We start from the raw sequence: 13,100 nt of genomic DNA on the forward strand, positions 1-13,100 counted from the left end.
GGAATGTGGCATCCCTAAAACAAGCTCCACACTGAAATAGTAAGGGATATTCCCACACTCTCATCACACTTAATGTTGATGGGCCCACACTTCTAAGTGCCTGTTGGCTGTTGTGATAGTCATTCTGTTTTGAATTGTACTCACACATCAAAGGACATTAACAATTAGAGGAAAATTGGTTTTCTTGGAATTGAGAAGACAAATTGCAAAACTTTCTTAAGCCTTTCTTCAGGTTTTCAAAGACATTTCCTGTCCAAAAGGCCACACAGACAGTGACAAATCCTTCTGTCTACCGGACAAAAAATAACTTAGTCATCTGATGGTTACTGAGTACCTGTTCTTTGCAAAGCAATGTGCTGAAAATGAACAAAGTCTGCAAAGAAATCAGTCTGGGCTGGGTTGAAAAATCATATGCATAAATGGTTTTCAAAATACAAACTGATGAATTCTGAAGGACAAACTATTTCTTGCTTGGTGGGGGGAAAGATAGAACGTTTTTTGATGGTGGCTTTTCAGCTTGCTTTCTAAGGCCTGAGAGGCCATCATTATGTGATGTGGTTAGAAAAGATGTGTGATGTGTTAGTCAACAGAGAATTCAGATTGGCTGGGTGAGGAGGGTTGGGGCCAGGAACTGAATGACGATTTCCGAAATTTCTACCTTACTCCTTAGGGAGTGGATGAGAATTCAGCATTTATGAGCAGAAAAATAACATGAACAGAGCTGTCACTTGTGGGGGAGATTACGCTGTGTGTAGAAGGGATTTGAAGGGCTAAGAAATTCACTAGGATGTTACCCAAAATTCTAAGCATGAGAGGAGTAGTGAGAGAAGTTGTAAGGAAGGAGAGGGGAGCTTCCAAGACAGGGTAGAATCATAGGCTTTAACAATGGACTGGACTGGACATGGGAGGAAATGAGGTGAGGCAGAGTAAGAGGGCCCCAAGGTTTAGCCCTGTTTCGTACTGTTAACATGAACAGCAAGGCCAGATGAAGGGTCTCTGTTTTTTATTGATTATACACAATGTGCATATAGGCCATTTATTTAACTCCAACGGTCTTACAGGAAGAACCAGGGTTTGGGGGAAGTAAGACCAAGGTTAAAATTACAGATTTGATACTTATATGCAGAAAAGTAGAAGTTGAAGTCAAGTGATTGAATGAAACAGCTAAGGAAAAATAGAAGATTCTCTAAACGCAGTAAAAGACATTTCGTTCCCTTTTTGAATTGCTTTCCAGGAAGCTCATTGATAAATTTGAAATCCATTTTCAGGCATGTCCCTTAGTTTCGGTTTTGTGATATGATGATTTTCTTATCCCCATCTTTAAAACTTGTTCCCTGTCTCCCTTTAAGGCTTGGTGTTTGAGGAACTTGTATAATATTTTTGAAGTAGTTATGTGTTTGCTGGGGCTGCTGTAACAAAAAGACAAAAAACGGTATGTCTTAAAACTATAGTAATTTTGCTGTCTTACAGTTTTGGGAGCTATTGGTCTAAAATCAAGATGTGTCAACAGCGCCCCACGCTTCCTCCTGAGCCTGTAGGGTTCCTTGGGGGTGTTCCGGAAATCTGTGGCATAACGTGGTCTCGGCTCACATGGCCAACTTCTGTTTTCCTCCCCCTGTGAGGGCACTGCTCATCCTGCATCAGAACCTACCCTGATCCCGTTTGGCCTCCTCTTAACTAATAAGATCTTCAGAGATCCTCTTTCCAAACAGGATCACATTCATGGGACTAGGGGATTTGGATTTGAAGATATCTTCCTGGGGAACACAATGTAATCCATAACATACCATATGTTTCATGGATTCCAAGCTGCACATATTTTTTACTTTCTAACAGCTCTGAAATTGAGATGTCTTATAATCAAAGGATGGTGCTGCAGTTTAACTGGCAGCGTATTTTCATTCTTTGTGGTTTATAAAATAAAAGCCCATCTTATAAGCAATAGTGTGTTAATTTGATGAAATATGGTACTCTCTGATGGGTTTCCCTATTTGGGAAATCTGGTTTCTTTTCCATGGAGGCTTTTATTCCCTAAAAAGGGGAGAACAATTTACTTATGGAAGGAGAAGTACAGTACTGTAAGGACATTCTAATCAGTCAGAAATGGAAGGCAGAAAATTGTTTTTGGCTGAGAGGGAGAAAGGCAAGAATTGAGACTCAAGTTCCCTGGATCTGCATTTGAACAAAAAGTCCTGGGTTTGGGAGAACCAAGAGGCAGCAAAAGCCCAGATAGGCTTGCTTCTTGCTTCTCGGGGCATAGCTCTAGAGAATTGCAAGCCTCTTGGAGAAATACCCATGGCATTAGAATACAGCGCTGGTAGCTTACAAAGCGCCAAAGGAGGCATTTAGATGGATGGACTTGAGCTACCACCTGTGATTGCTCACAGCCCATCCAGCTGCTGAGGCATGCAGAAGTTCCTACAGATCCCAGGGGAATGCTGGAGTAACCTGGGCTCAGGATAAGGGCTGTGCTGAGCAGGGACCTCAAGACCCCGGGGTGGAAGGGCCCACTTGGCAAGGTGACCAGATGCTCCTCCCCACTGCCAGGCATTTCCCCACCCATGGAGAGAGACAGGGAGACCTCCTGAATGGGGAGGGAGCTCTTACCAGGGGATTTGACTCCAAAGCAATTGAAAGTCCCTGACAGCATTTTCTAATCCATAAGAGAATGAGACATTAATTGGCAACTTTCTTTTTCCTTTATAAGTGAGAATACAGGTTTTGAGTGCAATATGAAAGAGACAATAGAATGTGTTTTTGTGGTACTGTTCTAGTCCTAAAGCAAAATTCTCCTCTGAGAATTTTGCAATCGAGTACCTTCGCTGGAGGATGGCCAATGATGTCTGGAAAACCTCTGTTAGCTGTGAAAGTACATGGCTGGTGTCTGCTCTAAAGTTCTGGTTTCAAAATGGCTTTCTCCCAGGACATTTGCGACTAGGCTGCAGTTCCTCAAAAATGTCACTCTTAGTTGCACTTGGGGTATTTGTCCTCTCTCAGCTTCTCCGGAGCAAGAGTCTGCTTTTAACGGCTGTCTCTCATCTGCAGCTTCTGTGCTTTCCTCAAGCGTTCCTCTTGGCTGTAGCTTCTCTTCAAAACATCACTCACAGCTGCACTGATTTCCCTCTGCCTGTCAGCTCATTTATATGGTTCCACTGATCAAGGCCCTCCCTAAATGGGTGGGGCCACACCTCCATGGAAATATCCAATCAGAGTCATCACCCATAGCTGGGTGGGGCGCATTTCCATGCAAATCTAATCAGCACCAAAATGCCTGCCCCACAAGACTGAATCAAAGAACATGGCTTTTTCTGGGGGACATAATACATTCAAACCAGCACAGGTACACTGTAATTGTGTGTGCATTTTAACCCTACTCCAATGGTATCTTTTGGAAGCAACATGTCTCAGTACTGAACACAGTACAGGTTATGCCCCTGGTCAGGTTATAGCTCTGGAAAATTTATTTATGGTGGGGTAGGAGGATGAGATGCCAGAGTAGAGATGGGAAAAGTAGGAGTACCTCTCAGAAGCAGAGGAAAGAGGCAGCAAGTGAGGAATTCAGTCAAGCGCTACAGCGTGGAGAAGCCATTTGATCTGATGAGGAAGAGCCACTTGGAGGCTGTGAAAACGGGTATTTACATGTGCCAATATTTTAATCGCTATGCTTTTTCATGAGAGGTAGTGTTATAAGATGTGTAGTCCACCACTATTATTTTACAGATAACCAGCAACCAGTTCGAATCCTAAGTAAAACAAGTAAATTAGATTTGGGGGTCAACCAGAATCAGCAGGTCTTGTATCATTTGAGGGAAAACGGGCTAGGGGCATGAAAAAGCCCCAAGCGATCATTTATGGAAGAGGCAAAGGATGTACTTGAAAGCAGCCTTGAGAGCAAACACTCAGCCACATGTTAAGTGGGTTTTAGTATTTTATTAGAGAAGTTGGAGGTTTAATTTCAATATTGACAGTAACAATTTTCTCTGCTTTGTTCAGAGGAACACAGACTCGATTTGTACAAGCATATACAACTCAGTAGGTGCTGTGTGTACTAAAATCAGGAATCTGATTAGTTCTAGACTACTAGGGTTCCATGCGCTCCTCTTAGCCTTGGCAGCATGGCTTCACTCCCAACAGGATGCTGTATCATGCACTGTCCGCCACAAACTACAGCAGGGTTTAAAGATCATGCAGATTAACACTGCAGCAAAGTGTTTTGATATTTAACAGACATAAAAAGGTTATTTCCTGATATGAAATTCTGAAAATCTGCATAAATATTCTTGTGTAAAATTAAATTAGTTATATATTTTTTCAAACTAGAACTCGAAGTATCAAGAATGCCCACAATTCATATACACATATATAGAGACTTTTCGTTATGCCAAAAGTCTTGGTAGTCAGATTATATTCTGTGCCATACATGTATTTAACCAGTATTTGTTTGGCATTAGATTAACTGTATCTGTATGGGTTAGTCTTAATTGGTGCCCGTGTATCATGCAAACATAGTTCTAGTATTGCAGTTTACTAATCTCGTTGCATGGCAATACTTAGATGATTTTGCTCTATAACAGCGTGAATTAGAGTATAAATACTTCATACATGGTCACGTTTACAAACGTTTGCCAAGAACCACTTCACAATCTTTAGGATGTAATAGTGAACTGTAGCATCTGGAATCTGTAGAAGCAATTCCTACGAAGCAATGTCAGATGTAAACTTTCTTGTGCCTAACAGAGTCACCCCCCACTTTGAACACTGATCAGTTTTGGCACAGGTATATTGTTCTATTTTTCTATCATTCTAATAATTTCCATGTTTTTTTTTTTTTTTTTTTTAACAAGAAATTAGCTTCTTTTGGCAGGGTCGATACATGGCACTTACTGATGAGGTAACTTAGATGTAGACAAATTCTGCAAAATTATTTGTCTAGTAGACTGCTGCTGATGAATTTGTAGGCAGAGTTGTTTCTCCCCCCAGTGCATGCACTTGCTGTGAAGTTGTTAATGCACTATTTTTACTGCAGCTCAAACATGTCCTAATGCATCACAAAGCAGAATTGTGAACACCAAGCTCACTTACTTGTGATGATATTTAATAGCAAACATGTTTAAGTTGTATTATCAATGGTTAAACTCTGCCTTACTGGAATAAGTACATTTTTGTGGATCTGAGCTACTTTTGGTTGGCTAAGGAAATTCAATACTCAAAATGCTCAAAAGGAGTATGTTATCATTCTAAGTCTCTGTGGTTTCAGGTAACATCTTGTCTCTACCTAAAGGAAACAAAAGAAGACTACTTTCTTCCAGGGAATCTGTGTGCAGAAGTTTGGAAGGGATATTTTGATGTGTGTAGTTGTGCTGCCTCAGTTTGCATTTTGGAGTCTCACACCACTGTTGCTGGTCTGCGGTCCATCTCGGCTTCCAATTTCACCATCTGCTGCATCTCCTTCGCCTGTAACATCAGAAACGTGGCCTCACACATTGAAATCCTCTCATCAAGGTATTTAACAACCCCGGGTTCTCTCTTCTCTTCTGAAACTGAGGTTGTCACTAAATCCTTTGAGGTCCACTGACTACCAGCATCAGCACTGCATGGGAACTTGTTAGAAGTGCAGAATCTCAGGCCCTGCCCCAGAAGGATTGAATCAGAATCTGCACTTCTACAAGATTCCCAGGAAAATTTTATGCACAAACTTTAAAGTTTGAGGTCTACTAGTCTATATCATGCTAGGAAAACCATTTGAAAAAGGGTCTAAATATTGGGTGGCTTCCTCATCCCATGTCATGTCCGGTTGTTTTTTAATTTACTTTCTACAGATCAACACACTGTTTTGACTTACGTAGCAATTTTATCACTTTTAGGATAATTGTTGCTTATGAAAAATTTATTCTGAGAAAATCCTGAAATGTAATTAAGTAATTTCTGAAGGATCTAACTGCTGGAGATGTTCAGATGAGAGCATACTACATTGGGTTGGCTGGAGCCTCCTGCAGCTTTCTAGTTGCAGGAATATGTGGGGTTCCTGGAATCTATTGCCTGAAACTATCCCTGGGGGCTGTCACTTCTCTTGGCTGATTCATGCTTTACGGACTACCAGAAGTTGTCATGGTGAACTCAATCTCATAAACTGAGACTATGTCACTCAAATAGGATCGGGGAGTGGTGGGGGGAGGTGGGGGTGGAAAGGGTAAGATAACTGCTTGGGAATTTGGGAAAATCAACTGGTTCATTTCAACTTTCACCTTGTAACTGGTAATCTGTATGCTTTGGCCTAGTCCAATGCATGTAACCTTCTTGGAGGAAAGGTAAAGCCTCTTTTCGTTTTTATGGACACACCACTTTGAAATCACGGACATTTAAGAATGGTTTATATCTTTATCTCAGTTTCCAGAGGAGGATACTCAAGTGCTCTAATGTCACTATTCTGAGTTGCTTGGGTATCCCTACTAAATGGAAGGTTAGTGAGAGGGGGTTTGGTCAACTTTGTAGATTATACTACAGGCATCTAAATGTCCCAAATGAAGCCCTTGTTACAAAATTAGTTTAACCAACGGATCATACAGTTATTTTCATATTGGGGCTTTAAATTTCTTTTTGATGAGGATGGATATAACACCACCAGAGAATTATCTTTCTGCTTAAGTTCAGGACGGATGGTTCCCTCTACCCAGATATTTTCTTATGCCTAAGGTATAATAGTAGTCTAATAGAGAAATGAAGAAATGGATAAAAATATACAAACATGAAACTACGACACAAAACAGTATTCATAAGAGATGACAATGAAACATTATCAGCACTGAAAATTACTTTCATGTTCAGAAAATAATAGAAGATTCTCTATGCTTCTCCCTTTTTGAGCATTTAGAAATAATATTGAATAGAGTTTAGAAGGAAGAATCATGATATTAAAAAATTATTCTAAGAGCTAACAGAGTTTTCATACAAACAGGGTGACCACTCCCATTTGCCTGCAACTGTTCCACTTTTTGGCTGGAGACCTTGCTATGAACACCACCACCCCCTTTCACTCTTTACACTATTTGGGTTTGGGTGATAAGTTCTATGGTCACCTTACTTAGGAGGGGTGATTAGGGGCCAGAGCAGACTTAGCTGAAAGCATGAAAATAGTCATGCTATAACGTTTCTGCATATAGACCAGAGATCTGCCATTAGAAGATCCCCAGCAGACTTTTAGCGGGGTTCTTTAAAATTGATGAGAATTATAATATTTGGGAAAGATCTGACTCTCTGACCCAGCCCTAGCTATGGTAGGTCCCTATGACAACTGTATATAATCGTTCTTAATGCCTGGGTATTTATTCATTACTGGGATCTCGGTTTCCTAAGCCTGCAAAAGGAAACACTGACTGAAACTTCAACAGCATCCTCCAAAGATTTTGGTCATTTTGCTTTGAAAATTATATCAGAAATCCAAGCATGAAACAATCAAGCTTTCAATTCCAAACCCTTAAATATTAATTAAGTTATGAACAGATGTGAATCATAATGCAGACTACACCAAGAATACTGACGTAATTGAGAAGGAAAGCAGTATCTTGCTCATGATAGTTTCAGTCCTACCTTGCGTTTGGGACACTGCGTGACAGGATTTCAAAAGCTGTTTGTACAAAAATAGTAATGTCAAAATTGAGTCATACATATAAAACAAAGAAAATAAATGAATATTGAAGTGAATTTGGAAAATGAATGCAAAACCATATACAGAAAAAGCAAAAAGCTAAGAGTAAACATGTATACACCCATCAGTGACAAACTTTCCCCGAGTTGATCTCAACAGAAAATAAGAACAAAACAAAACAACCAATGCCTATTAGCCCAGACTACGTCTCTCTTCTGCCAGCAGGGAGTGGAGAACCCAACCTTGGGGAAGTTCCCTTCTGTGACTTTCTTTAGTAAATGACAGGATAGATGGCAAAAATCGTTTTTTAAAACTTGGGTGTGCAGTAATGGAGTTGTTAATGTTTGAGGATGTTATATTTCAAAATGGATGAGATATTGGATGGGTGGGAGGTCGATGGGAAAACTTAAGTAGGGAAAAAAATCTCTAACCTTCAGAGGTTTTAATGAATAGTTGGCTGACCCTGTAGTCAAGGCCCTCAGGTGGCTTAAGAAGGAAGTATGAGGTTAGAATCTAGAATCAGGACTAATACCCATTAAAATTTGAGATGTTTCTGCTAATGACCTCATCCCTCGTCTGCTTATAGGAGATTTTTGGGGAGACCAGGAGACAGGAATAGGGTAACAGAATTAGTAAGAAACCCTAAAAGGGAATATTGTGGGAGATGTTAAAATGAATTTATATCTGGCTTAAAAATGGAAAAAAGTCTTGGGATTTAACAAACGTTTGGGAGATTGTTCTAAAAGCTTAGAATTGTCTGGAGATACCACAGTTTTCCGCTAACGAAATGTTTTGTTGGTCATGGAGGGAGCTCCCCTCCATGGTTCCCATCCGTGACTTTTATGAGGGAAGAATCTGAATCACATCATTTGCACTGTGCCTTGGCAGTGCTTTAACGCACAGAACGACTGAATTGAGCACTTTCTCATTTTTTCAGTGCCACAAAAATACACTACACAGATCTGGGAGTGAAACTGTTATTGAACAGGCCATATTTGTAAAGCAAAGCTTTACCCAGAAATTCAAGGCTAAATTCTATATTTGGGGGAGACATTAATACCATATCCTGAACTTCTCACTGACTGCATTAAATCCTCCCTGAATCTCAAGACTTCGCCTGTTCTGCATTTTCTGAAGCTTCTGTGATTCAAAGTATCTGTTGTGGGTGGTAGAGATTACTTATGACATATTGAAAAGCATTATGTGACATTTTGAAACCCAGACTCACCATCGTCCCAGAAAGATCCAGTCACTACAGCTATCACTAACCCAAATGCGGTCATCTGAATTACCCACGGATTAGGATAAAACCTCAATGTGACTTTTGTATTATGTACTTTGACCCTGAAGCTAAAAACTAGGTAACTGTATTCTCCAGTTCTGATACACACCACTATTGTAGTGATGAGTAATTTTTAGCACATTTACATCCTTGAGTCAAACTTGTTGCTAAGCAACACAATTTCTAAGTAGGTTTTAATTTAGTTAAGTAAAACATAACTGTGTCTTACCTTGCATTGTGCCTTTAAAACATACTTTTCAAGGCATCTTTGCCCCCACCCATCCTGGATTTCCCTTTTCCATCACAGAAGGGGATTCTAACGTTTGGAGATGGGGGCTTTACCCTTGTTACATTCCCATATGTTCCCCCACACAGATTTTCTGAGACATGTTTTAAGAGCAAACACATAAGCTGGGTAACTTGTACCAGCATCAGGTATAGCTATGAGTTGGTCAAATGAATTGGGTACAAGAGACAAATATTTATTGTCCCCTTTGGAGAGTTGTGGCTTGTTCATGAACAGAAGCATTTAGCTGAAAAAGAAATATGAAACATAGAAGTACGTAAGCGAGTAAAACTTCTGTCCATTATAAACTAAAGAATCTCAAACCAGAAGTTGGATTTATTTGTTGCAATTGTAATACAAAAAGATATTACTGTTTTGCTTTGCTTTCTTAAAAGTACTTTTCAGTGTAATTCTTACTTTAATGTTCTTCAGGGGAACTACGACTCTGAAAAAAATATACCTTAAATTGAATTGCTTTATAGATGGGAGAAAATAGGGAAGAACAATGTTTTACAAGTACATATTTCATCAAAACCTCTTGAAGGTTTCTCAATTGAAGGAAATTATCTAGAAATAACTTCCAAAACAGCCACATCGAAAAACTGAGATTTGGACTCAGAGAGGCTGAAATGTAGTCTGCTTCTGAGGGTCATTTTGCTATGTAAGCTAGACGTATTTCCATCAAATTGAAACGATACTGGGGAAGACTGATGGGCTGCAGAGCCCACATGGGATAAAACCCCTGTGTACTTGCTCCAGGTAAACATACATTGATCTTGGGGTTGGCATATGCCTGATGGCCTTATTAAGGAGTGGATTTTGGATAACTCTTTATTTGCATTTCTTTAGTGTTTTGCCTCTCTGGGAAAAAGCACCGAAAGTATGTGATCCACTAAGAGGTTTGTAGAGTTATTACAGTTCATGCTTTTAGGTCCTGCTTATAAGCCCTAGGAAGGTTTTATAACTTCATTTTTTTTTAGACTGAGGTTGAAAATAGATGGTTTTTCTCATCATTTGCTTTTAAACAATATCACTGGCTGGTAGGTTGCAAATGATGAAACTCTAAATGAAAATGGAGAAAAAAATAATTTGTGACCTGTTGGTTTTCTCTTTCTTTTAATAATATCATTCTTAGAGCTCCCACAATATATTCAAATAACTGTTGCTTCTTTTCCCCCTCCAGACATTCTTCTCCCACTCCAAAAAAGAGTACTTTCTGTTCTTTTTGAATGAAACAGGAAAATACAGTGACAGACACCAAATTATTCTAGCCAACGTTCCATGCCACAACTGCAGCTGTGGCCCCAGCAGAAGGGACCTGCACCCACTGCACGTGCCTCCTGAAGCTGGCTGCCCACCCATGTCTTTTTTGTGCCTTATTAGGTAAAATACCTGCTCATTCTGTTTCTCTAGGAATTCTAAATGTTCAAGCTGGACTTTTTTCAACTGATCCATTTCTTTGGACTGCTTCATTGCGAGCTGCAAAAACAAAACAAAACAAAAAAAATAATAATAAACTTTAGGTTGTAATACTAAAAATCATGGGTGAGAGGTGACTTGTCAGTTTACATTTTAAGTGAAGGAGGTAATTTTTAAAACATGAAAAGTAGTCTGGGAGAGTTTGAACCTGTAATTTTTTTACTGAGAAGATCTCTTTTGCTAAAACCTTAGAAAATAGCAGAGTTCTTTTGCACAATTAAAACTCTGCTTCCTTTTGAGTATGATAAAATGGTGGCAAATAATTACCTTAAAGATTTTAGTGAGCAATTACTTTGGCTTTCGAGAAAAGCTGGAATGTTTAATGCACAGATAAATCAAACTACGCAAATTAGCTAGAAGTGTGATATCTAAGCATGAGTTGTTCATAGTTTTTAAAAAGAAGAGTGCCAAGACAATTATAAAGTACTTACTCTTTTTCTTTCTTCCAGAAACTTTTTAGTGTTGCTGCTGTTTAACTCCCTGACTCGCCTAAGAGAAATGGGTATAAGTAAAAGTTAGCAAGATATTGATAAGAACGAGTTACATCTCATTTAATATCTGGAGGGGCTTGTTGCTACCTTTTCCTAATTCTTATGGTGAAGTTTTCAAACATACAATGGACCAAGGAAAACATTATCACTCAGATTAGCCAATGTTGATGTTTTGTAAAAATGACAAAAGGAAATAAAATGCTACCAAGATAAGCCCACTTTATACTCTTCTTGGTTCCATTTTCCTTCCCTCTCTGTCCCCAGAGGTAATCGCAATTTTAAATCTTGTGTGGACTTCCCCATCCATGTTTCTATATTTTTCTACTTACATATTGTGAAGAGAGTCTGATTCGGTGGGTGTTGGGTGAACCTGAGATCTTAGTTTGTACCAAGATCCCAAGTGCAGCTACTGTGTCCATATTGTTTTGTGTATTCTCAAAATTCACCTTAACAGTGATATATTCTTGGTTTCTTTCAGTAACTTCTCACTCAACTTTATGTTTTAGAGATGTATCTAGGCTGCAAACTACTCAATTATCTTTAGCTGCTTTAGGGATTTTTCCATTTATGAATACAATAATTCTTCTACTCTGTCATTAATGAAAAGCAGGTTGTTTTCAAACAATGCTACACTGATCTAGTGAATTTGGCCCTGCGATGTTTGGCACCCAGTAGGTGCTCAATAATTATTCTTTTGGATACATGGATGAAGCTAAGAACATGTCTTCTTGTGCTTATGGGCAAAGGTTTCTCTAGACTATATGCCTAGACCCAGACTTGCCAGTTGGTAGGGTATGAACAGCTTCACCGTCATTGCAAAGCGGTTAACCCAATTTCACTCTCATCCTTTCTCCATATTTACACCCACTCCTGCTATTATCAGACATTTACATTTTTGTTGGTTGGTTTTGACCATTTTGTTTTACTTTGCATTTCCCTGTTTACTAGTGGGGTGGAATGTTTTTCATAACAGAATAGACATATAACTGATTCAATTTCAGTAACAGTTACAGGTTCATCTTTCTTTTTCAGTCAAGTTTGGATACTTATACTTTTTCAGGCAACTAACTGCCCATTCCATCAAAGTTTTCAAATTCATTGGCAGGGATGCTCATAGTAACTTGGTTTTAAAAATGTTTACTGTTATCTGCAGTTCTAACACTCATTTTTTTTTTTCCTTGATCAGTCTTGCTAGAGGTTGACTAATTTTATTATTCCTTTTAAAGAACAAGCTTCTGGTTTTATTGATCCTCTCTATTGCTCATTGTTTTCTGTTTAAAGACTTTCTGCTTTTTATATTTTTCTTTCCATCTGAGATCTAACTTTATACCATCTTTGGGTGCTCAACTCATTTATTTATTTGATATATATACACACAGGCTAAAATTTTCACTCTAAATAACAAGCACTGTCATTCATTCATAAATTATAAATATCTTGTAATGTCTTTTTTGACCCAAGAATAGAGATATGTGTTCCAGTTTCCATGTGTTTCTCAATTCTGATTATACATTTTAAATTGTACTTTTTTTGGAAGTCTGATATTAAAGTCCACATCTGCTCTGTCTGCTATTATCTGGCTTTAAGTCTCTAGTTGTTTTTATAGAGAGCCTGGCTAGTCTCACATTTATTCTCCTCTGATTTCTTGGCTGTGGGAGTCTAGAAGGTAACTCATCCTTTGGCACAGAAAAATTAAAAATAAAACCCAGTCATTTGTGGATGTTTTGGAACTATCTACCACTGGAATACAGAGTTTTAAATATGTTAAGTCGAAATAGGAAAAGTAAACAAAAGCCTTGCTAACTAAGTTATCAGTAGCTTAGAATTTAAGATAAATTGACCTCAAGTGGGCTGAAAGTCCCCTTTACAACATATTTTCTAAAAAACATAAGGTGCTATTTAATAATTACCACATTT

The 13,100-nt window shown here is 38.7% G+C and overlaps 1 protein-coding gene and 1 long non-coding RNA gene across 9 annotated transcripts in view; one reads left to right on the forward strand and one right to left on the reverse strand.

Annotated features, from left to right (window-relative positions):
• The window catches only part of LOC119515406, a 41,408-nt gene that overhangs the window by 2,245 nt on the left and 26,063 nt on the right, over window positions 1–13,100 (forward strand). Inside the window, exon 2 of the long non-coding RNA XR_005213027.1 lies at window positions 5,258–5,502. This is a non-coding gene — a long non-coding RNA (uncharacterized LOC119515406). The remainder of the gene's footprint in view (window positions 1–5,257; window positions 5,503–13,100) is intronic.
• The window catches only part of PLCB4 (phospholipase C beta 4), a 488,707-nt gene continuing 480,373 nt past the window's right edge, over window positions 4,767–13,100 (reverse strand). For all 8 annotated transcript variants that reach the window (XM_037811318.1, XM_037811320.1, XM_037811319.1 and 5 more), the window contains 4 exons: window positions 11,124–11,181; window positions 10,606–10,692; window positions 7,588–7,624; window positions 4,767–5,454 (listed from right to left, as the gene is read on the reverse strand). In XM_037811318.1, the coding sequence (XP_037667246.1) occupies window positions 5,366–5,454; window positions 7,588–7,624; window positions 10,606–10,692; window positions 11,124–11,181 (271 nt within the window). In that variant the 3' untranslated portion in view covers window positions 4,767–5,365. The remainder of the gene's footprint in view (window positions 5,455–7,587; window positions 7,625–10,605; window positions 10,693–11,123; window positions 11,182–13,100) is intronic.

Source organism: Choloepus didactylus, chromosome 19 (genome assembly GCF_015220235.1).
Source record: "Choloepus didactylus isolate mChoDid1 chromosome 19, mChoDid1.pri, whole genome shotgun sequence".
Classification (NCBI taxonomy): domain Eukaryota; kingdom Metazoa; phylum Chordata; class Mammalia; order Pilosa; family Megalonychidae; genus Choloepus; species Choloepus didactylus.